The 26,278-nt window shown below is 31.4% G+C and overlaps 1 protein-coding gene across 1 annotated transcript in view; it reads left to right on the top strand.

Annotated features, from left to right (window-relative positions):
• The window catches only part of LOC107445214 (sodium-dependent neutral amino acid transporter B(0)AT3), a 44,955-nt gene extending 31,911 nt beyond the window's left edge, over positions 1-13,044 (top strand). Inside the window, exons 7-10 of the mRNA XM_016059563.3 lie at positions 5,475-5,676; positions 7,880-8,039; positions 9,145-9,307; positions 12,183-13,044. Coding sequence (XP_015915049.1) covers positions 5,475-5,676; positions 7,880-8,039; positions 9,145-9,307; positions 12,183-12,437 — 780 coding nt within the window. The 3' untranslated portion in view covers positions 12,438-13,044. The remainder of the gene's footprint in view (positions 1-5,474; positions 5,677-7,879; positions 8,040-9,144; positions 9,308-12,182) is intronic.
• The last annotated feature ends 13,234 nt before the right edge of the window (positions 13,045-26,278 follow it).

Here is a 26,278-nt window from a genome sequence, read left to right as displayed (position 1 = left end):
ATATATATACGTATACGCATTGAAGGTATTTGCCCGTTATAAAAGTTCACTGACTAAGCGAGATTTTTTTACCTACAGGGATATCACAAAGAAAATCAACGAATCATTCTCAATTTTTTCATAACAGCCCAAACAATGCAACGTTAAAGTAACTTTATAAATATTAAAAAATTAGATCGCAAATGATTTTCTTTTTCGTTAAGTCCCGCAATAAATCTGACTGAATAATAATAATCTGAAAAATAACTGATCGTAAAGACACAGTTCGAAGTAGAACAGTGAAGTCAAACACCACTGGCTGCGGTCAGTAAGCGGGTAGGTGACCAGTTTGATCAGACGGCGTAGGGACAGAGGGTACACGGTATCGTTCCTCGTTACGCTATTCTACCGTAAAAAAGCTCAATTTTACACGCAGGTTCTCGGGCTACCAAAGCAGAGGATCAAAACTGTGATGGCATGTCTTCGGATCATCCTCAGTGTTGTTTCCTAGACCGTCGCCAATAACCCATTAAGCAGATCTAGTGCGACGCAAATGAGCTACAACAACAGCAACTTTTCTATACTTTAAATTTTAAATTGCTTATGTAAGTGATGCCGTGGTTGCCCAGTGGTTGGAGAATCGGTATCCGGTCGGAAGGGGCTGGGGTTCGATTCTCGATTCCGCTAAGACTCAGCAAGTACACGTGATATATGTGAACTGTGGTATCGAAAATCCTATGTTTGGTCTCTGAGTAGTACCATGGGTACAGAGATCTGGAGAAAAAATTTTTTCGCCTTCAGATTTATGTCTAAACTGAGGAAGTGGCTTCGAGAATGAAATCCCCTCTGCAGAGGATCGAAATTGTGATGGTCTGTTTTCCTATTGATGTTTCCCAGGCCGTCGCCAATAGCTACCTACTTATGCAAGTGAGAAGGAATTTGCAATAAAAGATTTCTCACGATTTATAGTTTCTTCTTATGTAACCGTCATAATGATAAACAAAACGAAGACCTCGCCATCATCATTTGCCAAAACAAATGTGAAGACTCAATAGCCGCAAATTTTTATTACAATATTCGGCTTAATGTAGATCAGAAACCAGGGTCGTTTCTTAGTTACGTCAAACGCTCAAAAGTAGTTCACTTTGTTATGGAGTACTTTCATATTTCTACAAAAATTTACAGTTCGCAAAAAAATAAATAAATAAATAAACGAACGTACTGAGACTCAGTCTTAATGGTTCGAAGGACATGACCTCAAATATGTTAATTAATAGGTGCAGATACTATTTTAAGTTACGAAACCAGACACAAAAATGTACTTTCTCTGAATAAACATTCCTTTTTTTTCGAGGGATCCGGATTTCTGACCTGCAAAATATATAATCTGGGAAATATGGTTCCAATATTTTAATCAGGAGAGTGATCAAAATTTTTTGGACTATTTAAGTTAAATTTCGCAAGATTTGGGTGTGTATTGAAAAATTTTCACTCATAATTATAAAATTCATTATATTCATATATAATTCTAAACAAAAATTAATATTTAATAATTATTTATTATTTTTATTACTATTTTATTTATTAACAAGCTGAATACCCATTCTTTGCATGGGGTTATAAAAAGAAATATAAGTATCAGTTAGTCAGTAGGGGAGAGTGGGGTCAATTGTAACATTTTTTACTTAACTATTTTTAACTAACAAAAAAATCCAATATATTATTAGTATTAATTGACAGATAAGTAAAGTAGACTATCCTCTACTAGAAAAAATAAATAAATACCTTATTTTAAATGTTATTATATTAGTTATTAACAATTTTTGACAGTCGCGCACTTGTTACAATTGTCCCCACTTACGGGGTCAATTGTAACAGTCCATAATTCAACTAAAACATAGTTAATTATACATATTATCATAGTTGTGATACATATTTTAATTGATCAAAATAGTAGTGATATTTTAGGAGTAAAAATAATAGTGATCAGAGACCTAAAGGGTTAAACTTATAACTTTAAGGGGTTAAAAATTTTAATTTATGCTGTGAAAGGTGACAAATAAAATAATGCACATGCAACATAACATAAATGATATAGGATACTATTGGTTGGTCTTAAAGAGTTAAGTAATGGTTTGCAAACATAAGAGTATTTATTTTCAGCTGTTACAATCATCCCTTTACTTATTGTTACTATTGTCCCCAAGACGCAAATTCAGCTTCATTTGTTAAAAACAATGCTAGTTAATTAGCAAAACTAATCTTTTTTTTTTGAAATGTTAATAAAGATGTCCACTTACATATTCGGTTAATAATTTTTATTTGTTTAAACAAAATTACTTTGTTACAATGTAATATTCTAATACCGAAAAAAGTACTTACGTAGCATGAAAATATCTTTTGTGGTGTAAATCTTTCAAAAGTACATAAAAATGGTTGCCAGCAGGGGTGTACATGTAGATTTATTAAATACACCTTGTGCGCCACCTAGGAACCAAATCTAGAACCCGACAATCGAAATATTTGCTCTGTTACAATCGTACCCTGTTACAATTGACCCCACTCTCCCCTACTGAGAAACACAACGCAATCATGCTCAAAACTGGAAGCAGGCATATACCGACACAATTAAAGAGCTTGATGGAAGAACCAGGTGAGCGACATTTTTAAGGGAATTAATGAATTAGATAAAATAACATAAAGTGGTTGCGTCAATGTGGGTATGTTTAATGTGACAGAACTGTTTTTGCTTTCACTTTTATCTTAACGTAACTAATCCATATTAAATTTTAGTATGCTTGCATGATTTTTATTTCAAATCAGACAGTGGTAAATCAAATAAAGCAAAGAATCATTAGTCCCACCTTCTAAAAAATTGGTAATAAAATAATTCGGATACAACTTCTTTCGTTCTGAAAATGTCACTACCTAGCTCTTCCACTAAGTTTTTCATTTAATACAGCTGAAATAATTTTATTTATTTTTATTTAATATTATATGTTGTAATCTTCGGTGGCTTTGCGTTATTGAAGTAAGAAAAGCTCGTTGTTTATAATTTATACCATTGGAATAAAGATAAAATGCATTTGGCATGATGCTATTGCTCGCGGCTAATTCATGGTAGCTAAAATTTACCACTTTTAAGTGATTTTTCTCAGGTACATATCCCTTTTGAGGAGCCGTACAACATTTAATTCCAAAGTATAGCTCTTAAAGCTACTTAGTAATGGTGCAGTTTTAATAATCTCCAAACATATAAGTGTAACATTTATACCTATATCAGTATATTTGGTATTTATTAATAACCCTTCAACATTTGAGTTTATACGTATTCGTCAGTGTCAGCCAGCTAAAGTCAAATTTAAAAAAAAAAATAAAATTAAAAAAAAAAAACATTAGAACTGTATAAGGATTTTGGAGCTTGACCGTTTCTCTATCTGACCTTTAATTTGCCGTTAAAATATTTATAAGTTGTGATGAAAAAAGTTATTTTAATTCTAATTCATTAAAATATTAATACACTATTTTAGCTACCACTGGAGAAAAAAAAATATATTCTGAAACTGCTGAAAACCCGTTGTGGAATTCTTATCTAGACCAATTCGCCAATAACCATAATAGCAGTAGTACATATTACCGTCAGTGATACATATGAATGAAGCGTTAGCTGTGAATGGCGATTTTTTAAGGTTTACTTAAATGAATTCTCTATTAATCTTTCTTCCATGAGCTTAGCTTTCTAACACATGTCTTATTTTATTTTATTTCAATTAATACCCATTATCCGTATTAATTGAGCATTAGTGTCAGATTTTTCACGGTTACCCAAAATGCGAATAAGTATCTCTTTCCTAATTTTTGCTTTTTAGTTCAGAAGTTACTTTTTATTGTTTCAATTAGTACATATTGCCTACATTAATTAGGCATCATTGCAGTCAATGATAGTATGACGATTTACGGTTCTTCTAGACAAATAAATACCTTTTCTCCATTACTTTTGTTTTCTAATACATAGCTTAGTTCCTTTATTTCAATATGCATGTATTACCTTAATTAACTGAGCATCATTGGCGTAAATAAGCCTTACTGGCGTCGATTCTTATGCTTCTCCTAAACGAATTAGTACCACTTTCCCCTTAATTTTGCTTTTTAATGCATAATTTTTTTTCTATTCCATTACCGTTGACTTTAAATAAGTAATGTTTTAGAAATACGTTTAAAGGAATTAATATAAATAAAATAAAAGCGCGAGGTATCAGACAAATTATAAATTTGGTGATGCAGAAAACGCATGCTACCAAGTAATAATCATTGAATTTATCTTACATTCGCAATCGTAACGCTTGAATACGCCTTCTAGCTGTGACTTTCTATTCAGGTTTTTATTTACTAAGTTTTCATTTAGTTCCATTAGAAGCAATGGTAGAGAAGAACGCTTTTTTTTAGCACCAAATAAGAAGCAAAATTTCCTTAAGGAAAACGCAGAAGAACTTAAAAGACGGTCCAGAACATTGGTAAAACATTTGGAAACAGAATGCTTCCAACATTTGAAGAACAATTTCTCAGTAATTTTTCCCTTTCCATAATCAACAAACTTGCAACCGATACCTTCCGATTTCGTGATCGCATACTGTTAAAGATGTGTGTATTAAGGTAAATACATTTGATTTGTCTTCAATTCATTATAAATTAAAGGGAAGTTATTTCATTCTTCATTGCTTACTTCATTCCAATGAATAAATGTGATCTCAGAGAGTGCAGAATTGTAATTGTTATCGAATATTCTTCTTCTTTATAGAATAGTATATATTTCTGTATTTATTCTGCACCTAATGGTATAACATTATGTGTTTATGTATACTTCGTACATGTTTTAATGTTTGAAGTAATATGACTCAGAAAAGTATGGAATGTATGTAAAGTTTAAATAGACCTTTCATATTAAATCATTAAATTCAATTGAATGATTTCGCAGGCATTAGGTTTTAACTCTGATACGAAGATACATATTTTTTTCTGTTTATTTACAAATATTTTTCCGATGTGTTTTGGGTGTTCCTTCTCTAAAAAAAGACATTCATTTTTATATGTATAAAATAGTCGAAAAAAATTTAATACCTTAAGGTATACAATTTTTATATCATTTTGAAGAATGTAATTTTATAAGGCAAAATAAAAATAATCAAATGAAATCAATTGAATAGTTCTAAGAAATCGAATTTTTTTAAAAAAAATTTATGTTTAAAATAAATCGTCTGCTCTAATTAATTGGCGTATTCGAGGTCATCTCCGTAAATCAAAATTATTATTATTATTTAAATTTTTTTCTTGGCTTAGTACGTGAAAATCTGATCATCATATCAAAAATTATTTCGGGCGTTTATTTTTTTGCTCACTATACTGTTAAAAGGTTTTTGTGTCAATCTGTAAGCATTTTAACATTTCTCCTCCTCCCCTTACGTCAGCCTATTGCTAATCTATTCTTTTTATTTCAGAGTGCGTCCGGAACGGGTCTCGCATTTATTGCTTTCACGGAAGCTATCAACCAATTCCCAGGAGCGCCCTTCTGGTCTGTCCTCTTCTTCCTGATGCTCTTCACCCTCGGAATAGACTCTCAGTTCGGCACCTTAGAAGGAGTCATAACCTCTATAGTCGACATGAAACTCTTTCCCAACGTTCGAAAAGAAATACTCACTGGTATTGGAACAATCATCACCTTTATAAAAGTTCCAATCTTAATGCTTCAAAGTTGTAACTTTGAAGTCACATATATTCTTCCTTCACAGCTGTATGAAATGGGATTTTCTGACTTAAGCCAAAGAAGGCTTGCTTTCATAGGCATAACGTTAACTTGTCCCCGTGTATAAACGGAAAACAACATTCAGGGGGCACAGCAGAGAGAATATTCTTGAAACAGGTTTGAACCTTAGAGGAGATATTAGTAAATCTCTTCTCTAAGGTTTGAACCCACCTCTATACCCTCAGCTACTGGGATTGAGAAGAAAGAAATTTCTTTTATGGTTGGTCTATTGGTGATCGATCGAAATCGGCTAGAAGTGGCACAAAGTACAACTCTTTACCTATGGCAACATTTCGCACGATTTCATCATTAGCGTGTGAATCCGCCATCTGGGGAGAACACCGGTTCCAATGTCTTGACCCTTCTCTCTCCCCCTCTTCTCAGTTGTATAGGAATGTACTCTGTTATTTTCCCCTTTCTTAATATTTATCGTATTTAATTGTCAGAAACACTTTTTTAAAACTTCCACGACGTTTTCTTTTTGAACTATAGTTTTCAGTTCCATATAGTTTCCTAGCTTAAAGTTTTTTAATCTATTTGAAAATCAAGAGTTCCATCTCCTACGACTCTCCACACGCTAATGCGAAGTGTTCCATAGGTAGAGAATTCTACCAACACCTCCTAGCAGTAGAAAGGCCTCAGCACGGATCAATTTAGTAGTCCGATGTGACGAAGTTAACTGTGCAGTAGACGAAAAATGTCATTACGTTAGGGGTACTAAGCTGCGCAGTGGTTGAAAATACAAAATATGTCATTACGTTTGGACTACTAAGGGATATTTATGGTAACCCGTGCTGAGGCCTGTTCTTTCTAGGAGGTTTTGGTTCTACTCTACGCCACCTGTAGCCCATTTCGATCGCCAATAGTCAATCGCCAATAGTAGAGGAAGTACATTAGTTTCGTCTTGTATTTCAAACACATTAAAAACACATTAAAAACACATTTCAAACACATTAAAACTGTCACTTTGCTTCTTATGATGATGCCAAGATCACACTGACGTCATCTTAATATGATATTCTCTTATTAGCACGTCGGAGGGAGTTAGTTGGTCTGGTGAAACGTTTCTTTCTCCATCTGCCGATTCCGAATGGATTAAACGTGCTAACTATTCAAGTTTCAGACACACAAAAACTTTTTTTTTTAATATTTTTTTTCTCGACAGATTTGAACTTTCAACTATGAAAACATTGTGGGTAGCCGCAATCTGGGAAATGTAATCCCAATGGTTCAGTCAAAAAAGCGGTTTAAAGTTTGAGTCCCTTAATGTTAGTTTCACTTTTTGCGCATTTGCCATATCTCTGGAATTGATGAAGTTAATTGAGTCAAAAGATAATTTTCATATAAAAATAATTTTAATAATTATGTATTGTTTATTCATTTTATAAAATTAAAAAAAAAACTATATTTGTGAGACATTCATATCATTTTGAACTATGCAATTTTAATTAACGACGTTCAAAATTTGAACAAAATCGGACTGAAAGTTTCTGGAATTATAATATTTCAAAAAAACTGTAATATTAAACCTTTAATTCTCCAATACTAATTGACCGATTTCGCACAAATTTTGTGTGTCGTCATTTAAAATTACAAAGCTTGAATGAACTTAAAATTTACCTACACCTTACAATTCAAAAAAATTTTGATTCCTATTAAATAAAATAATAAATATAAAATCTTCTCGCAGTGTAGCAAAGTACGCATAAAGTGTCGTTTGGATTAAAAGCCTCCTAACTAAACTATTGGGACCATATTTTGTTTGCAACGAAACTCAAATCCTTCTAAAATAGGTACGCTTATTCAAAGTAAGTCTGATTCCCTAACTATATAGTTAGCAAAAACTAATTGACATATTTAAGGTCAGCATAACGATTTGCACTTAGTTCGTGAAAGATCATCATAAAAAAAGTTATTTAACGTGATATCTTTTTTTATTTGCATACAGCACGTATACAGCCACCAAAACTTTTTAACTTAATTTTTTTCTAAAACCTCATTAACCTCTGAATTATTGCAAATAGTGATATTAACTTAGAGATTAAGTGACCTTTTCTTAGAATTTGTTTGTTGCTTGTTAATGAGTAATTATTATTGCAGGCGTAACTTGTCTTCTGTGTTTCTTCCTGTCTTTGATATTTGCTCAGGGTGGTGGTAATTATGTCTTTACCTTATTCGACAACTTCAGTGGAAACTTTCCTCTCCTCATAGTCGCCCTCTTTGAATGCATTGCCATATCCTACGTCTACGGACTCAGAAGGTAATTTCAAATCCTATTGGTTGACCGTGTAGAGCTAAGCGCAAATGGGGCTAGGGGATAAAATTCGTCGCAAGACTTCCGGTTTACTACTTCCGACTCATTTTTATGCCTAAGCTTCAAAACACACAGCATCCAATATTATTATAGTTGTAGTGTTTACAATATAACGCGTTCCTTCAATCTAATTTTCAACGACACTAACAACAAAGGAATTCGAAAGACTCCGCAAGCCTGCTATGATGCTACCGAAAAAATAGCAAACAGCGTTATTTTACACAAATATAGCCAAATAAGCGATAACCCTCAAAACATGGCTAACCTTTACACTATCTTTATCCAGTGGTATTAATTTCGTAAAAATTTGTTTTTTGCTCTTGGCCTGTTAGAATTTATAAATTACAGAAAACTCTCGTAAATGGTAAAATTACGCGTAAATTTAGACACAAATCACAATAATAAAAGTTCTTAGAATGTTAAGCCTATTAACGCATCGCCTCGTGAGCATAACAGTGGAAGTTTTCTAAATTTCTTCCGGTTTTAGGAAATTTGTTATTGTTTACATTCAGTCAACCATCCATTATAGTTTGTCTAAAGTAAGAACTCCCCCAGCTATTCGCCTGGACCCGTGGCGATAATTATGGTAACGAGATATAACTATTTAAAGTAGGGGTCACTGTTAGAGACAAGTTTTGGCTCGGATCAGCTAGAGAAAGGTAATCTTTTTCTCTGGTCTATTGTGTTAGAGTGAAGAAAGGCTACCGTCCCAGAAATGCGCTATTCTTGTTTCCATAGCAGCAGTCGGTCTCAGATTTTGTGGCAGATGGAGTTTTTACCGTAGACAAACTATACACCCTGCACCATAGAACTCATAGAACTTCTCATAACTAACATTTTCAGCACACGTATGTGTTGTGGGTTATAGCAGTGTTTCTTACCCCGAACAGATAAAGATTTAGCACACTCACATACTATTCCACATGCTCCAGTACTTTGGTTCTGCTCAAACTGTGTAGAAAACCTAAATTGTTTTGTGTTTCCTCGCAGATCTTACGTACATGAGCATGTTACCTAAAAGACCTCTCTAATATCCAGGTGATCCTTATAGGTTCAGCGATGACATCGAGTTGATGACCGGACGGCGTCCTAGCTATTACTGGTTGTTCTGTTGGAGGTACGTAGCTCCGGCTACTATGATCACCATCCTCTGTTGTTCATTTGTAAAGATAGCCTCTGAAGGAAGTGGATACGAAGCATGGGATAAGGAAACCGTAAGTCACATTCTATTGAAATACAAGATCCACAACTCATTATACGAAAAATCGAAAAGAAACTCACAAAATAAGTTAGTAAAGTTTGAGAATATTTTAAACTTTTGCAAGTATTTGTATTACCGTTATGGAGGGGACGAGAGAGAATTCGTGGGGTTGCAAACAGGATTCGAACCTAGGACTTCCATGGTCATAGCAAGAAATGCAATAACTATAGTGTAAAATATTGTACACTCCCGACCAATGAACGATAAGTCAGAACAGTGCCGCACTAAGCGTACGCTGGGCCCTAGGCCATTCAAATTTTTGAGGCTCTAACATTAAATTTTTTTTCCCGTATATTTTTTATTTATTCAAATATAAAAGTATTTATCTATCTTTTCATTTATGAAAGCATATTTAAAATAATAATAAATAATAATAAATTGAATTTTACTTTATTTTGTTAAATTAGAACTAAAAAATAATCATAACATTCTATAATCATAACATATATACTTGAAATTGATTTTTTTTCTAAATCATTGTTTTTATTAATTTTTTGAAATTTATTCTCAAAAAATCCATTTTAAGGGGCCCCTAATCATGGGGACCCCAGGTCATGGCCTAATGGTTAATCCGACACTGAGTCTGAATCGTTATCAGTCATGAGCATTTCACCAGACTAAAAGGCCTCGTGGTAATGAGTGAACTCGCCTTACCAATGCAGTTCGAACCTCAAGCGATTTGTAGACTCAAGCGATTTGCTGGTCGAATCAAAGTCGTGAACGGAACGTCGTGGGGAACGATGTAAAGTCGTGAAGTGCTGTCGAAAAGAGAGATAGTTGCGTTGCGTGTTCGAGTGTCCAACGACAATTACACTGGTGAAATAAATTAAGAGAATTTGCGCATAATTTATCGAATTTCATGAAAAGAATTGAACTGAATGTAAAACCGCTGCTTTTAGACAAAAATGCAAATCTTGTACGTCATACGTGTGCGTAAGCGTACACGTGAGTAGGCGGAGCCAGTAGAGAAACAGGCCTTATAAGTGGTGCGAGTAAGTTAAGACTCACTTCTTTCGCTACCACACCTTCGGCGCGAATTTCATGGTGTTATTTTGCAGCATTTGATTAAATTCAAATTGTAACAGTTAAAATGAGTAACCACCAACTTTTAGTTGGTGGAATGAGGCGTTGAATTGTGGGGAGGCTAGAAGCAGACCAATCTCAGATCTAGATTTGTAGAGAGTTCAATTTAACACCCAGCGTCGTATGTAACTTATGGAAACAGTTCCAGGATACCGGATCCATCAAAAGAAAACCTGCCCAAGGTCGTCCGAGAGCCACGATGGCCAGAGAAGATCACCATTTGTCCACTATAGCGAGGCGTAACAGAAAAGCTATTCAGCTCTCTCTTGACTTGTATGCAGCCACAGAAACTCGGGTATCAAGGGTGACTGTGTCCAAACGACTTCATGAGAGAGCGTTGTTTGCAAGAAGACCTGCTGTGTGCGTCCCGCTCTCTTCCGTGAACAGGAGAGTCCGTTCAGCATGGTGCACAGAACATAGAGATTGGAGTATCGATCCAAGGGTGACCGTTCTCTTCACTGATGAGTTCCAGTTCAGCCTAAACACCGATTCTCGCCGTACGTTCATATGGAGAGACCCAGGGACCCGCCACCTACAATCCAATATCCGCAAAATCGACGACTACGGCGGATCAGGTTTAATGGTCTGGGCAGGCATCATGTTAGATAGTCGCATAACTTTCCATGTTTTTGAAAAAGGATCTGTGACTGGTGTGAGGTATAGGGATGCGGTCTTGGAGCCCTATATTCGCTTTTCTCAGGGGTACAGTTGACCCTGAGTTTATTTTGATGGACGATAACGCGAGACCACATAAGTTAGCGAAGTTATATGGGGTCTTAACCTTTTTGACCCATAACAGACTACCACAAAAATATTATTATTTTTTTTATTATTATTGCGAGTTGCAATTTTTTCAAAACGATACAAAGGGAAAAGGGAATGTACACTAGTAGAGGATGCGTGCGTCTCAACGAGTGCTTGTGTCGTGCCCCGGCATTCCTTGGGAACAACTGTGCTCAGTTGCAGCTATGTAGATAAACTCTACGGTCAGCTCTGTGTCTTTAAAATGTTCAAATTTAACAAAAAGTCCGGTACGCACGAGATGCTGCCGGTGATGCGTTTTAAGTCGGCATAAAATCTGTCTGCTGCATGCATTCACTAACAGATTCGTGAAGCTACAATTTGTGAAGTAGCAAAATTCCCTAAAATGCTGACTGGGAGTTTTGTTATTCTATGACAATGAGTCTCTCTGCATCTCAGTTCCGAACTTTATTGGACTCTTTTGGTTGGGAAGTTTCGGACCTCCCCTCCTTACAGCCCAGATCTTGCGCTGAGTGATTTTCCGATATTTCAAGCATCATTTTGGCGGCAATCATTACAACGATGAGAAATACGTGAAAATTGCCGCGACCTCTTGCTTAACAGAGCAGGTGGCAAATTTGTATGAAGAGGGTATTCTAAATGTAGTTGTAAGGTATGATATGTATTTAAACAAACTTGGCAACTATGCTGAAAAAAGAGAAACGTATGTAGAATCTGAGAATAAATTTGCTTCTAAAAAATTTTCTCTTGTTTGGTTTTTATTTTCAAACGGTTCTTACTTAAAAAACAACTCTCGTAACCTTTATTCGATGAATGAGATATTCGAGTAGGAAGTTTTTTGAAGATTGGACGGGGTTTACGTCACAGTTTTTAGGGGTGGAGGAAAGTGGTTATTTTCTAAATCGTATTTGCAGGCTTAAATGGGGGGGAAGGCATTTAATTTTTACTTTTGGTGAAAATGATCTTCCAAATCTTATTTGCAGGCAACAACAGTGGGGAAAGAATGGCCTGGCTGGTGTCACTTCGTGATTGCATTGTTGATACTAATGGCTGCTATATGGATTCCGTTGGTAGCATTGCTCCGTGCTTGCGGCATTCGTCTGCTGCCAGACGAGGAACCTTCCTGGTTCCCTGCAGACGAACTCAGGGACTTCCACAACATCATTCCCCACAAGGTGACCAACCTCGAGAAGTGCCTCTTCTGCATACGTGAAGACCATGATCCAGAAGACATGTGATCAACACTAACAAAAAAAAGAATGGTCGTTTGCCAAAAGATTTTACTAATTATTATTTGTTTACTCACTCACTTTGCCTAGAAATAAACTTTAGAGATTTAGAATTTAATCAGCGAATCTTGATATCAGAAAGTAAAATAGTCTTTAAGCATTTAAATACTCTCACTCACTATCTGGAGAGAATACTATGGACGATCCATCCTAATATACACAATAATTATCTGAATAAGGACAATTTCTAAGTGATGTTGGAAAAGAAATCGCATTTCATATTATAAGATATATGTATATATTTATAGGACTCAATTTGCATGTGTAAAAAAAGGAACCATAACATATCGGAGTATAACATATGGTAATTTTCCAATAAAAAAAAAGAGGTGCAGGTTTTGTAACTAGAAATGCTGTTTTAAATTTAGATATACGAATAGGGCGAAAATTAGTAAGAAATAGCATTTAGTTACATCATTTTAATAATTTCATTATTAAATTTTCGTTTAAATTCGACAGGGTTTTAACTAATCGTATTAACACATTCAAGCCAATTTTAAAATTAGTATTAAATACAGAGAATATATTTGAATATGATGGTAAATAAAAAATAAAATAAGGACAATAACTTAAATGACGACTTTATAATCGTTACTAGTTAATCAAATAATAAATTTTGAGAATAAACTTATTGTTGAACTTATTGTTTATTTTCATACTATTCAAAATTTAAGAAAACAGTTCCTAATAAGCAATATTACAAAAATAAATTTAATTATAACTTTCATATTAGTTACAACTATTTCACAAGCAATTTTTGCTCAAGAAGTGAAAAAAAATATATGGTGTAAAAATTGCATCAAATTTGAGCATTTTATTTGGTGTCCTTTACATGGTATTCTGCTTCCTTTTTTTGTTGAATTTGCAATCTCTTGTTCTTTTGCGTTCTTTCGTCCTATCCCTTTGTAATATACGGTCGCATTGAAGCCGAATCTCTTGATTTTCGCTGAAGATTTTATTTTTAAAGTGATAACAAAACGAAAACTTTAATATCCTTAATAACATTATTATTAAATTTTCGTTAAAATTGAACAAGTTTTTAATTAATCGTATTAACACATTCACGAATTCAAAAAGTGCTTAAGAACAGCAGCTTTGCAGTCGGTCTTATTTACAACGGGAATATTTCATTAAAACCAAATTAGCATAAATTATTAAAAACAGAAACTATGTTGTACAAAAATGAACCGAAAAATGTTTAAAAACGCTTTTAACCTTCATTGTCATTTATGTACAAAAATGAGGGAGCGAGAGAGTCTTTGATTGCTGTTTGACTTTCAATAAACATGGCCTGATAAACGCTATGTTTTGGATATAACCTAGCAACTCTAGGACAGTCACAAATTTCTCAGCTACACTCCATGTCTTCGGTGGTCTTTATTAGCACTTACAGATTCTGCATAAAGAACATTCGAGCTTAACTCAAGGTAAACGACAACAGCTAGAGATAAATAACTTATTCATTGGTTATATAGTTTTGTTAATTATTGCTAAGACCACATATAATTTCTTATGAACTGTTTTCAAGAATTTTATGAAAATTTTCTCGCTAAAAATCCAAGCTATATTGGTGAAAACAAACGTTCATCTAGGCTTTTTAACATTAAACCGACCCTATATTATAATTTTCCCGTTTAGTCTGTTTTTTTTTTCTTGCTTTCTTTTTGTTTAAATAAGGGTTTGCAATAAATGAGATCAACTTTATAAGTGATTTTGAATTATTTTGTATTTATGCAGCAGTATATGCCTAAAATTAAAGATACTTACCCGAATTTTCAAATTTTTCAAATGAAAAAAAAAAAACTATTTTATTCTGAACAGCACTAATTGTGATATACCGTTTTGAAATCAACATAGTTATTAAGCTGACTAATAAAGACAACTTTAGTTGTAATTGTTCTATAGAAGTCAGAAGGCTTTTTTGTAGTCTCATATCAAGATTCCATATTGTTGTTGTTCTTTCATTATTATTGCACCTTTGGACCTTCTTTTTAAAATCAATCACAGATCACAACACTTCTGATATTTTTGTGGCCTTAAAAATGTCGTTTTTCGATCTTTTAGAGAGAGAGAGAGACAGCACAACGAACATTCCTCTGTAATGGTGTCATTATTGCTCTCAGATGCAGGGTGTTTCAAAAGACCAATTGATACAGGGGTCTCCAAACTACAGCCTTCATCAGCAGACATGCCAGGTCTTGATTATACAAGGTGTCTATACTATAATTAAGTCTCAACTTCAATGGTGTGCCCGTATTATAACAAATGCATCAAAATGAAGGTAAACTAGCCTCGTTCTTCTCACAAATGCTCCACGTGTGTCCTATTAGTTACATGGCACACCTGCAACTCAAAGTTTCATTTTTCCTCCACCTGTTAACCAAAGTTTGAATATTCTGAACTTGTTAATCAAGGCAATGGAAGAATTAGATTTTGAGTTGAATGTGTGCCATATAAGTAACAGTTCACCTATTGATCATTCGTAAAAGAAATTAGGTTCGTTCAACTTCATTTTGATGTATTATTTGTTATAAATATTCTGAATTAAATTATTCGAAACTAGGACATTCCTTTATTCACAGCCTGTCTCTTAAATTTAACAAAATAATAATCAGAAATAACAAAATGGCTAACATACATAATGTATTTTTATGGCAATAAAAGAAAGGATTTAACAATAATGGGTGTACTGTCACATCAAAAGATGCTTCACATTTCTTAACTTCAGCAAGTTGGTAAGACGAGTTATTCAACGAGTCAAAATGTCCTACCAGGCTGAAGCCTAGGATATCAAAAGGGATTGGAAAATGCTTATAACGGTCTCAAAACTATGAAAAATGAGCAGCTCTTCAACCAGAGGGCAGATATGATCTAGCTTCCGCCCTGAATAACGCATTTGCTGGTGAAGTCAAAGAATCACAGGAAAAACAAACCCGGGAAAAAAAGCAGTGACAAAAAGAGCACCAGAAAAAGCTCCTTAAATATTATATATCTGTTATGTCCAATTTGATTCGGAACCCGAATTTAAAGTAATTAAATAATTATTCCATTATAAATAGATTTTTTTAAAATATTAATGATTCAAAGTTTAATTTGAAATTGGCGGAAAGGAACTTTTAATACTTCTTTTTTATTTGTAAATACAATTATATAATGTATAATAGAATACTATCAATAGTTTATAAATTAACAGTACTCTCTCAAGGGGTTAATCTTTTGATGAATTAAAAATGTTGATAAAAATGATTCAAGTAAGTGACGAAGTATGTCAATTTAAAAAAATAACTAATTGAAAAAAGATATTCGCATGATATTATATTACAATGCCATAAGTGTAATTAGAAAAAATTAGAACAATTTTAAAATTGTTGAAGAGTTCCAATCAATTTGTTAAATAGAATGTAGTGGTTAACGATCCTTTGAGCAAATTTTAAACTAATCCTTACATATTAATTTTTTAAGAAATATCTAACTCCGTTCGAATAGTTATTTAAGTACAGTAAATTCAGGTTAAACTGTCCATTTCGAATCGATCGTTGCATTTTATGATAATTAATGATGAGGTCAGTGGAGGATCCAGCGGGAGGGTCATAGGGGTCAGGCCCCCCCCCCAAAAAAAAAAAAATTTAAAAATAAAATAAGAATAATAATTTTTTTAATAGTTTTCAAAATAAATAAAATATTTTAAAAATTATTTTAGGGGGCATATACACCTAGGTAGGTCGGAAAAATCGATTTTTTTTCCTTCATCTAATTATGTTCTTTACTGTTTCAAGAAACATAATCCAAAAGATTAAAACGAAATTCGTCATAGTTTCATTGTAAACATTAATAATGTTGAAGCGCGATTCTTCGACGTCTCAAAACTTGGCTCAGAGCAACTCAAAATCAAGAAAGATTAAATGGACTCGCATTATTAAACATTCATCGAGAAATTGATTTGAATGCTGAAAAAATCATTGACAGATTTGCCAAAGTTTCTAAAAAACGCATTACACTTATTATTTAAAGATTTTGAATACTTGAACTATTTATGTATTATAATTATTATGTTCTATTGCCCATTAAGAAAAAAATAAATGAGCAGACTAACATTAAAAACACCAGTTTTTTTTTCAAAAAAAATATTTAAAAAAAAAAGTATAAAAAAAATTAATTGCGGGGGTAAAATTAAATGTGCTTTATAAAAAAAATTAATAGGGTCTGACTCCATGACCCTCCCCCCAGGAAAAATTTCTGGATTCGCCCCTGGATGAGGTGCTTTTTTTTCTGCCTACCAGGTTGAGACTTCGTGGAGGAGGCTAAGGCTAAAATATTTTGTAGATCCCTGATTTAAAATATCAGTCGAGGTTTTTCCATCATTGCAATTTCTTAAATAAGTACTAATAATTATAATGTAAAGTGGCTTCCAGACATATTTCAATTCATCCATTTTAAAGAGTTTTATGAAACATCCTGCCATAATTGTTTTCAAGTTATAAATGTTGTGTGTACATATTCAATATCAAACATACAGTTTTTTCTTTTTTTACATATAATTGTTAAAAATGGGTCTTTAAAATATTAAGAAGGAATGATGTATATCCATCATTGTGTTGTTTTCTTACTCAGCACGTATAATGTTTAAGATGTTGTTATACTAAATAAACAAATTAATTATCTAAGGTTTGAAAAAAGAGTCAATCTAAGATCAGGTGGTATAATTTGGTCATACTTTTTAGATTTTTGATTATGAAAATGTTTTTTTAAGGAAAATTATCACAATTTTATATAACATGCTTTTTATAAATCATTAAAAGATAAATAATTATTTCATAACACATTCTGTATAGCATACTTTAATAAAACAAACATAATAAAAATAATTAAAACAAAAATTTTTGGCAGACTAATTTTTTTATTAATCATAGATATTCAACAAAACTTCGTTTTGGAAATTTTTTTTGACTTTCGATTAATTAATTTTAAAAAATAAATAAAGCCAAACATAGCAACTGTTGACAGAAAATGTATTTCTTATAATTCAACATTTATACTCTCAATATCAGTTCCTAAATCTGTTTCATTAAATTTGAACCTCTCGAACTTATATTTAAATCTGAAATTAGTACTATTTTCAGCTAAATTTAAGCAACTACTCTACACAACTAAACAGTTTTACAAAAATTAATGACATTTTTAATTAATGCTCCAGATTAAGATCGAAGAAAAAGAACAAATTTTTAACCAGAAATTTTATCATTTTTTAAAAATTTATCCAGAAATCATAGTTTTTTTTCATTTGAAACTAAATGACTGGACTAATTGAATAGACTTAATTCAATATCTAAATTGCTTACGGAATATACTTTTTAATGAAATTATTTGAAGTAAAATAGCATAAATAATCAAAGGAAGTTGCGTAGGTTTTAACATCAGAAAAAATAACTAAATGGAATTTTAAGTTTGTAATACAATTCTACTTAATAATAGTTGCATAAAAAGCGCAGTTCAGTTCAAATGTATTGCGTCATTAATATATGTACAATATTTATTAGATAACATTCATCTTCACAATCAGACATGGCAATTCCGTCATCTATGAATTTCAAACTTTAAAAGCATATAAATCAGTTAAAATATTAAAACAGTTCTAATAATTTTTGTGAAAATAAGTCTTGGCGTCATTTACACTCACTCCAATTTGTGGAAAATTAATAAAAATTTAATTAATAAAAATAAAAACCGGCTGCTACGAGTGCAACAAATGTGTTAGTCTGTAATAGCTAGTTTCTAATTTTTAAAACTTTTTCAAGCTCATGACACTGAGACTTATTTTCAAAGAAATTATTAGAATTGCTTGAATTTTAACTGAGTTACATGCTTTTAAAGTCAGCAAATACGACATTCGTAAATAGTGTAACTCTCCTAAAGTAAATAAAAAATACTTGCATGAATTAAGCTTAATGCTATGACGTGATTTAACCTTAAATTACTACACCAAAAGTATTTAGAACAAATAAATGTCGGCTGTTTGTGAGACGTGCTAAAATATAATAATAACTTAACGAAGTAAGCATGCACAGTGTAGAAAAGATTATCTACAAAATAGGGGACTTTATTAAGGGTTTCAATATGAAACTGCCATACGAAATAAAAATAAAAACTGTTTTCTATTATTAAAATATTATTGTATTATTTTTGTAAAATTAAACTTACTTCATAGCCATTAAAAGTTAACTAAAAAATCGTAAAAAAAAAAGTCATATCTTTAACTTTGAATTATGATCAGTTTACACCACCTGAACCTTTAAAATACTGTTTGTTATGTTATTTGAAATGGCATAAGATATATTTTTTGTACATAATGTAAATTAGAAATTATGAATGGTTGGTGTTGAAAATAAATGTTAACATTTCTTAAATACTTATTAGCCAGTTAATTTTTTTCAAACTGATGTTTGTGTGCATAATAAGAACTTGAGAAATGAAGTTTTTAGTCTTTCATTTGTTGACACAATGTGATGTAGAATAATAATAAACATGCAACACTGGATCATTTGCTATTCATTCTACCCTCTCACATATTTTATTTTTCATACGTTATTAAAATCTCTACTTTTTTTCCAACCGATTCGGATACTCTGAAAATATAGGGGGTAACTGAGATCTAGAAAATAGGGTTCAACAGCTTAAGCAGGAAAGCAATCGAAAGTTTAGCCATTTTTATGTGAATTTTACTTATTGCTATTTCGAATAAATTATGTTTATAAAATTTTTGTATCTCAAAAAGTATTCGACTGATTACCTTAAAATTTTGTATTTTTTAAAAAAAATTAATAATTTTTAAAAAATTTATAAATTGAGAGATAATTTTAAAATTATCAAGATTTAAATTGGATAAAAAGTTGCATACCATATACATTTCATTTTTACCATAATAAAAGACAATAATTAATAATTTAAGCGTAATTATCTTTAGCCAATGTCCAAAAACAAAATTACTCGCTCTATTAATGCCGGATACATATAGGATCATATTTTCTAGATTGTGGTTACCTCCCATATACAAACAAAAAAAACAAAAAAAAAAAACACAAAAACATACGTTCTTTTCAGAGAAAGTATGTTTTTGTTATTTGAAATATCGGCTTTGTAACTTTAACTCAATCGTAATGGCTTTCGGACCATTACGATCGAGCCACACGATGTCAAAATCCGATAAATAAATAAAAAGTCAAAGTGTTCCTTTTTCTTCTTATCAATTTTGCACATTAAACAATGTACAGGAATGAATAGATAATAATTGCATTCCTTAATCACTGCCCTAATATATATATATAGTTANTTAGTTTCTGCGAGATAAAAATGGGTAAACTTCCTCCGCAAGTATTTATTCTGGCTACTTGTAATAACAGGGCTACAACCCTGTTATCAGTGTTGTATTTAGCTTGAAATAATGCAGTCGTAAGCCATCAGACGTTCTAAACAGGTTTATTTAAAGGTAGGCTGGTATTGATAACAGTTCACGTCCCCACTCCTGCAAAGGAGGGGGAGTGGACAAGACTCCGGACAATTCCGGAACAGCTTATCAGGATCACATCATGATGAAAAGGACACGCAAAAACTAGTGTTCTTACGTTTTATACCAAACACAGATTTGAGGTAAAAAGGCACACTTCGTACATTCCTTGTAACCTTACGCATTAAGGAAAATCATTTACTGCTTCCTTATATGGAAGTGAAAGAGGGAACGATACTAAAAATAACTCTTCCTTTGAAATTTAAATCTATTTATATTTCAATGGTATGTTTTCAGTCTTGAATTCCCAAAATAGAATCTCTCTACGCTTATTCTTTAACAAAGACATTTTATGAAAACGAAAGAGTTTTAATTCTTTTATTAATATAAAAGTATTTAATTTTTGTATTATATATATATATAGAATCCTTGTCAAAAGTGAGGGGGGGGGAAAGTGTACACTTTAGAGCTTGCAAATAACATGCGAAGTTAGGATGAAACAAAAACGCTATTGAAATATAATGAATCACTGCTGAAAAAGGCAGGATTGAAATCAGCCACAGCATCATCTTCTGTGGTCGGTAGATCCCAAATTTTGATCATTCTATCGGGGGGGGGGAACACGCTTTAACATTCGTTTTACAAAAAATAAACTATAAAACAAGTCTTAAGCTGGCTAAGTCAATACCTCTTAGAAAATAGAATGCCTCAGCACGGAACAAGAAATTTGATTGTTTAGTAATCCCAAACCTAATGACATATTTCCTCCACTGCGCAGTTCATGTTCGTTACAGTCAGACTAGTAAATTGATACGTGCCGAGGCCTCCTCTCTTCCAGGATAAGTTCGCACAGTACCGGCTTTATACATAATAGGCACCAAAGATATGTTTTAGCGGTCATTTTGAGATCTATCGAAAATGGTCGTCGGTATAATACATAAATACTCTTGGTCTGTGTTGATAAATTGGAATAGTTTATATTGGCACCTAATAGTAAAATAGAAATCGACCAGCTATAGCTTAGATTTGAACCTAAATCGAAAGTCAGAAGTAGCTAGCTCATAAATCTTTAAAAAAAACAACTTTGTTTTGATTATTTAATATTTCAGCTATAAGATGAATGATTTTTCCTTTCTTTTTTAGGTTAACACATACTTTTTTCTTGTAACTTAGGACATAATTACAAAAAAGTAATTCGTGCTTACACAATAACAGGGTTTCCACTCAATTTCAGAAAAAAAGTTCCCCGACATTTCCAGGTATATCAGATAAATTTTAATGAAAATCCACACCGTATTTTATCTATACCATGCTATTTTTTATCAGAAAACTTTAATTTTTTTATTTGTAATATCAAATATTAGATTTTGTGAGCATATTTGTAATAACAAATAATAAGAAGGGAATGGAAACACAGAAAAGTTTCACTAAAAAAGTGGAATTTTATAAAATAACTGTAATGGATGTTAGAATTATTTAAATCGGATCTCAATAACTGATTATTGTTATTGACTTTCTAAGACTGATGGTTATTTCCCAGTTCTTTTTTTTTAAATTGCAACTTTCCCTGCATTTTAGAGTTAAAATAAAATTTTCTGATAATTTCAGGATTCCTTTGCTCTCCCTGACCCGTGTGAGCCCTGAAATAATATTGTTGTTTTAGAAAACAATAAAAAAGTGGTGGCTGAAAAGAAAAGCTGGTGAAAACTTTCGCTACAGCTAGAACTTGAATCAAAAACTTTCAATTATTGAATTTCTGAAAATAGGAATCATTTGTGGTTATAACAAATGAGTTATTACTTTTAAGAACAATCTGCTACCACTATCCAGTAAATTAATTTTTCTACAATCACTGAAAGTAATCTTTGCGCAGACAAAAATTGCTTTCGTTACGAGCCAATAGAACAAAATCACGTCGATCGTAATTAACTTACTTTTAAAAAAACTTGTTTTGAACAAAAATAAATTACATGTTATTGTGAAAATTTTGAAGCCTGAGGTAGAAATTTTGTAAGTGAATGAATTTATAAATCGCATCTTCCCACAATGCAGCAACATTTGCAAAATTCCTTTTTCTTTTTTTTAATTTACCATTTTTGTAATTGTTTCAGATACAACAACGCAAATTTGACAATGGGGAGGGGGAAACGAAACAGTTGCTAAAAATAGCTTACAATAGGTAACCCCCTTTTTGATACACCAAGTGTTCCAAAAATTACCGACTACTTGAAAAACAACAAAGGAAATGGAATACAGATTTCTGCATACTGCTTACAAAACAAACTTAATCATTCCCACCAAATTTTAAAGTTTCTTAAAAAGTTTGTAAACAGATGGCACTGCTAACTAAACTGGAAAAACTATAAAACAATGTTTTCTGTTGTGTCTCAGACAGCCCAGGGATTGCGGACTAGGAAGGAAAGGGCAGAGGGAGCCAACTCACATTTTAAGAATAAAGAGGCTTATCCCCTTATAAGATTACAATTTTTCAATATATATTTGCATCTAATTAAATATATAATTTTTGTAGAATTTTCTAAAAAATTTTATTTTATTTTTGTTTTAATTCTAAAAAAAAGAAAAAGAAAAGAAAAAATGACACGATTTCAAGATATCTTTAAACATTTCCTTGGCCAACTACCAGTTCATGACAAACAACTACCAATTCATGCCCCACAGAGGTGACCGATGGGAAAATTCTTAGTTTCAAATGTCATAATGAAAAAGATAAGGAGGAAAAAAAACAGCGAAGAGAAAAAAAGGGCAACATATCCGGGAGTGGATGCTGATCTTTCATTCGAGGTGGGTTCGAGCTCGCTTTTGCAGGTCCGAACACGCCCGAGCTCAAAATAAAGGCCTAATATTTAGTCTTAGAGCTCGACCTTTGATTTCTAAACAAGAAAATTAGTCATTAAAACTTTTTTATCACTAACTTGTAAAACAGAAAGCTAAGAGAAAAACTGTAACTCAAAGATTTCTAAAGCAAAAATTTAAAAAAAAATCGAAATCTTACGCTAAATAAAAGTTGTTTGACAATTACTGTTAGACTCACAAACAAAATCACAGAAGATCGCTGCAATTTTTTTTACCTTATACATTCTAAATTATTTATACTCGATAATTGAACCAAATGTTTGTAGAAAAGAAGTAAAACTTTTATAAAATAAAGTTTATAAAAAGTTATGCGGTCGAGCCCACCCCAAACTTTTTCTCAGTAAACGAACCTATCTCATCTCTCTCTCTCGCATATATGAATTTTAACTAATAGAATATAATTACGAGAGAGAGTTATGAAGTTTTGTTTCAGGCACTCGGGGGACCTTGACAATCATATTTTCAATAAATTGCATTAAAAAATGCACAAAAAAACAGCATTGCTATATAATTTTTTTAAAATCAATATATTATATTGAATAGAGCGTATTTGGTTTTTCTTAGTGATTGATTATCATGCAAATGTAAACACCAATGACTGAAAAACCCTTTCGCGAGGAAAACTTTAAAAAAAAAAAAAAACAAGAAGTCTAATTTTTAACGAAGTTTTACGTTACTCAACTCTGAGTGAACTTCAATTTGCAATTTGGTAAGTAATCGAAGGAACATAGCCATACGTTTTACTAGTCCAAAAGCTATTTAATCAAAAGTGTAACGAATTGTCGTTCTGTAAGCAATTTCTTTTGGTTGATTTAACAGTTTGCCTCCAAACATCTCTTTCTTTATAAACGGACTTTTTTGCAACCAGCAGATAAACGTTTAAAAAGAAAAGGGGCAAATTAAAAAAGAGATCTCACGGATAGGCAAGGCATGTTTAAAACTGGTCATGTGTTTTAAGTAAAACGATCCTATTAACCCTTATTAATAGTAACTTTTAACATAGATTTAAAGACCAGTAAATTTGAACAGAAATAATTTTAACTTTTTTTAGACCAGTAGTAAGAGAGTTAAGAGAGAGCGAGATTTTTTATGTTGTCATTTTTTTTTAAAATCAGATCTTTCAAATGTATATTTTTTATTTTCAAAATGAATTTTCAATTTAGAAGAAAAAAAAATATCAAAGATTTACAAATTTGAAGTTATAATTAGTATTATTTATTAATATTTATGTAAATACAAGCCACAGCTCTTCTCACGCGCTCCTCCCCCCGATTGCTTCCGAAAGATGATTGCAACATTCAAATTAAAAATTATTCAATTAAAAGACTCCAAAATAATTTTTGTATTAATACAGGATCATACTGAGTACCACATGTTTAATTTATGATTCTATAAGTAAAACTTTTGAACCTGATTATTTTTCATAGCTATCATGGTAATTTTCATCTGTAAAATTGTTTTTTGAAGTTCTCATTTAATTTTTAAATTAATTAAAAAAAACTTATTTAATATCTTTTGCCAAAAAGGTGAATAGTTCATTTTAGCAATAGTGTGGAAAGTTCATTCTTAATATTGTTTTAGAATTTTCAATCATTATTTTATATTTATTATTTTAATTGCAAATAGTGAGCAAACACAATTTAATTAAAAGTGAATAAAAAAGAAATATTATTTACAATAAGAAAAAGAGTGACTTAATATCTTTATTGTAAAATGCTGTATTATTACTCAAATACTTTTTAATATAANTTAAATGGATAATAAATGGTCTACTTAAGACAGGATAGTTTAATCAAGGACAACTAAATTCGAGTGTCTTCGAATACTGGCTCTAACTGCGGTATTTATAAAACAAAGATCAAGTTTCAAAGTTTATATTTTATTTAAAAACTGTGGGGTTTTCCTGGTGCTTGCTACTACTCTCCCACCACTTGATTGTCTTGTAATCATATTTATTTTTTTGACAATAAATCCTATATTTTTATAAATAAAAATTAAAAATTATTCAATTAAAAGATTCCAAAATAATTTTTGTATTAATTCAGGATCATACTGAGTACCACATGTTTAATTTATAATTCTATAAGTAAAACGTTTGAGCCTGATTATTTTTCATAGTTATCATGGTAATTTTCATCTGTAAAATTGTTTTTTGAAGTTCTCACTTAATTTTTAAACTTAAAAAAAAAAAAAAAAAAAAAAAATTTTTTGAAATCNAAAAAAAAAAAAAAAACAATGGATTTAATATTTTATGCCAAAAAAGGTGAATAGTTCATTTTAGCAATAGTGTGGAAAGTTCGTTCTTAATATTGTTTTAGAATTTTCAATCGTTATTTTATATTTATTATTTTAATTGCAAATAGTGAGCAAACACAATTTAATTAAAAGTGAATAAAAAAGAAATATTATTTACAATAAGAAAAAGAGTGACTTAATATCTTTATTGTAAAATGTTGTATTGTATAATAAATTATTACTCAATACTTTTTAATTCTATCATCAATATCAATAATTTTAATTAAACAAAATATAAAATATTGTTAAACTAGAGTTAAATAATTTGCAGGCAAACAATTTCTTTTGTTTATTTCATGCTGATGACAACCAAAAAATTCTGAAAAATATAAAAGTAAAAACTGAATCGAACCATGTGATGCACCTGTCCACTGAGAATACACCTAGCAGTCATTACTTTTGAATTTATTTTAGTTCCAAATCAAATCATGAATTCAATTCGAATCATGATTCAAAATACAACTTGAATTATGATGTTAAACTCGCAGGTTCAAATTCTTGATTGAGAATTTGATAAGTTTAGATAATTCGGACCCTGTCAATACAAATGAAACTTTCTTTCTTTTTTAAACGTCAATAAAGTTCAAATGTTTAGCTAGTACAAAATTATCTTTAAAGTAACGAAAGTATTATAAACCAAAATGCCAAACACTTACTGTGTAATATTAAAGATCTGTCCTTTAACAAAAAAGGAATTTCCTTAAATATATATATAGCACAATAAAGACAAAAAGGATAAGAAGAAAAAAGAAGAAAATTAATAAGTTTTATTGACTGCGCATAAGCTGCAAGTATATAGGACTCATAAAATAAGTTAAAAATGTAAGGAAAACATGGAAAATAATAAAGATTAGTGAAAAGAGAAGAAAAATTAGTAAAAAAAATATAAACTAAAAAACCGGAAAACAAAAAAATGAACAGATATAATCTCTTGATAAGTTCACATAATTATAAGCGCAAAAAGGAGTACACCTTTTCTTGGATATAATTTGAACATAGTATGACAAACTATGAATTTCTGTCTTCTTTTGCTTTTATTGTTTTTTCAAATCTATGCATTAAGCAATTCGGTTAAATAATTTTATGCTCTCAATTAGTACTGAGAATGTAACTTCAATAA

The sequence above is a fragment of the Parasteatoda tepidariorum genome, chromosome 8 (assembly GCF_043381705.1).
Source record: "Parasteatoda tepidariorum isolate YZ-2023 chromosome 8, CAS_Ptep_4.0, whole genome shotgun sequence".
Taxonomy (NCBI): Eukaryota; Metazoa; Arthropoda; class Arachnida; order Araneae; family Theridiidae; genus Parasteatoda; species Parasteatoda tepidariorum.
This window is presented reverse-complemented; position numbering and strand designations above follow the sequence as displayed.